Here is a 2,551-nt window from a genome sequence, read left to right on the forward strand (position 1 = left end):
ATATTTATCTGAGTACAGTCCTACCCCCCAACTTTATGGTTGATTTTATGGATTTAATTTACGTATTATACTTGAATAAATACGGTACATTCTTTTAGAAATGTCTACCATCTGTTGTTAACCTCATAATGTTCTCCAACAAAACAAATGAGGAACTATTAGACCAGATCCTCGTCTTGTTTCATGGACCCAGGATCCTGATCTGTCCCGTCACGTGGAATAAGAGTCTRGTTACACCTCCAGTTAATAATGGCTCCYTCTTTCATACAATAATCACTTTGTCAGAATGGAGCACTGAAACTCCTCATCAGAGCAGTTTGGAGGYGAAARTGAGCCTTTCACCCTCCTTCATCCTCCTCCTCCTCTGTCAGAAAGGTGAACAGGTGAGCCTCCGCTCGCCCGGAGCGTCTCTCCTGTTTCTGTGATCACTGAGAGCAGCAGCTGCTCTTCGAATCACCGCTCGCCTCCTGCTGTATTGTTCCTCAGTCTGCGGAGGGGGAGGAGTCTGTCTGCGCCGCCYAAAACACTGAAACCCGAGCAAGACGAGAGAAACCCCGCGACCTTCAGGGACCAAAACACCAACATTTACCTGTAATTTAACCACCGAGGGCCACTTAAAGCTGCGACTCCTCCAGCATGGTTTAATATATTTCACTAACTCATCTAGAGCTGAAAATCTAGAAATCAAACAGGACAGATTTACYAGATAATCCTAAAAATGCCTGTAACTGTACATAAAGGTCAGCATGATTAGCTGCAGCAGCCTGCAGAGCAGCGCAGAGATAAGAATGTCTTYATCTGCCTGTAATTCTTCTGGACATTACTTCAGCTCAACATGACCCTAAACCCCTCATTCACCAGCCGCTCTGTGGTGACGACCCTCTGCTGCTCACCAGCTACACAGGAAGTCTTTGTTCCAGCTGTCAGCAGCAGCACAGCGAGGGGAGAGCGAATCCACCCAAACTGCTCTGATTAGTGTTTGTTAGGAGACAATTAAACTTACATTTAATAATTCACTGTAGGAACTGTGCAAACTCTAAAAGATGTCCCACTTCAGATAAAAATAAAGCATCTAAGAACTTCTGACTACTACACCCTAATTCAACCTGTGAAGGTGAGCAGATATAAACCGACCCCGCCCCCAAAAAAAGTTTTAAATCAAATTTAACTTTAAAATCTTAACAAGACCCACTGTGAGCCCTGCTCCAAACGATGCAACGCAGACCCAGACGAGTTTTTACTAAATCTTGATCCCAYATTCTGCTCCGGATCTCTTTAAGGTGTCCCAACAGGTGTGGAGAAAACACAAACACTCATCTGTGACAATCAAGTTCACTGAGTTTTGTTTCAATACAAAGACCAAATCAGACAGAAAATACTTTTTTATTATTATTGAAAACATCCTGCAAAATCCACTGATTCAGCTGTTAAATACATTTTGTTGTGGACTTGGAGTCTCTAAGAGGCAGAAAAGTAGAATTCGCATAAGTAAAAGTTGATCTGAGACACACCCCAAAAAGGGGGCGGGGCTTGTGGAGTTACAATAACAATAAGCATCACATTTCTACTTTAGCTAGATTAAAAGAAGGATTTCAAAGCAGGATATGTCTATTTTAAAGAAAAACTAAATAATGCAACAAGATTTTATCACATTTAAACAGAGTAAATAAAGGTAAATAAAATAAAATCAGCATTAAATCTATTAAATCCACCATTTTCTACAGTGAAAGCTTTATTTTTAGACTTAAAAACATGTTTTACTCCCATATGARGGACAAAAGTTGACATGTTTTTTGTCTTTATAAGTTACAAATATTTAATATAAAAAATAAGTTGAAGGTTTGAAGTTACTTCAGGATTTTTACTGAAAACAAAGAGTCAAACTTTAATAAACAGTTGTGTGTCAGTATTAACCGGAGGCACATGGGTTGGGAGGAGAAGAATCTGTTTGTTTTGCCTGATTTTTATCTTAATGTTGATTAAAAATAATAAAAAGTTACCRTGTAAGTGTTTATTAAATGGTCATGCAGGTGGTGTGAACATTTATTTCTCACCTGGCCGTAGTCTGTAGCAAAGACCACCACACCTCCAGAACAGGAAGACACGGAGCTGGGCAGATACTGCTCCTCCTCCCGTAACCAAACCCGATCACCCTGGAGAAAAAAATAAATAAAAAAAAAATATGTCAGGTTTACTGTGAGAATCAAGACTTTTTATAAATCAGSAGCACTGAGGCTCTTCCTGAAGTTTAAAGACATTAATGCTCTGATGGTTCAGTTTCTTTAAACATGTAGACAACATCTGTGGTCACCATGGAGAGACGCAGGTCCTGACCTCCATCCAGGAGACGTTCCACATGACAGCGTCTTAAAGTCACACGTGTTGAGTTTCACAGGTCCTTCTACCTGCAGCTGCTAAACCTGTAAACCTACAGCTGCTAAACCTGTAAACCTACAGCTGGTAAACCTGTAAACCTACAGCTGGTAAACCTGTAAACCTACAGCTGGTAAACCTGTAAACCTACAGCTGGTAAACCTGTAAATCTACAGCT

General features: G+C 40.4%; 1 protein-coding gene across 2 annotated transcripts in view; it reads right to left on the reverse strand.

Annotated features, from left to right (window-relative positions):
- myo10 (myosin X) overlaps nucleotides 1-2,551 on the reverse strand; it is a 106,674-nt gene that overhangs the window by 66,681 nt on the left and 37,442 nt on the right. For both annotated transcript variants that reach the window (XM_014022025.1, XM_014022024.1), the window contains one exon: nucleotides 2,055-2,153. In XM_014022025.1, the coding sequence (XP_013877479.1) occupies nucleotides 2,055-2,153 (99 nt within the window). The remainder of the gene's footprint in view (nucleotides 1-2,054; nucleotides 2,154-2,551) is intronic.

Source organism: Austrofundulus limnaeus, unplaced genomic scaffold, assembly GCF_001266775.1.
Source record: "Austrofundulus limnaeus strain Quisiro unplaced genomic scaffold, Austrofundulus_limnaeus-1.0 Scaffold315, whole genome shotgun sequence".
In the NCBI taxonomy this organism is placed as follows: Eukaryota; Metazoa; Chordata; class Actinopteri; order Cyprinodontiformes; family Rivulidae; genus Austrofundulus; species Austrofundulus limnaeus.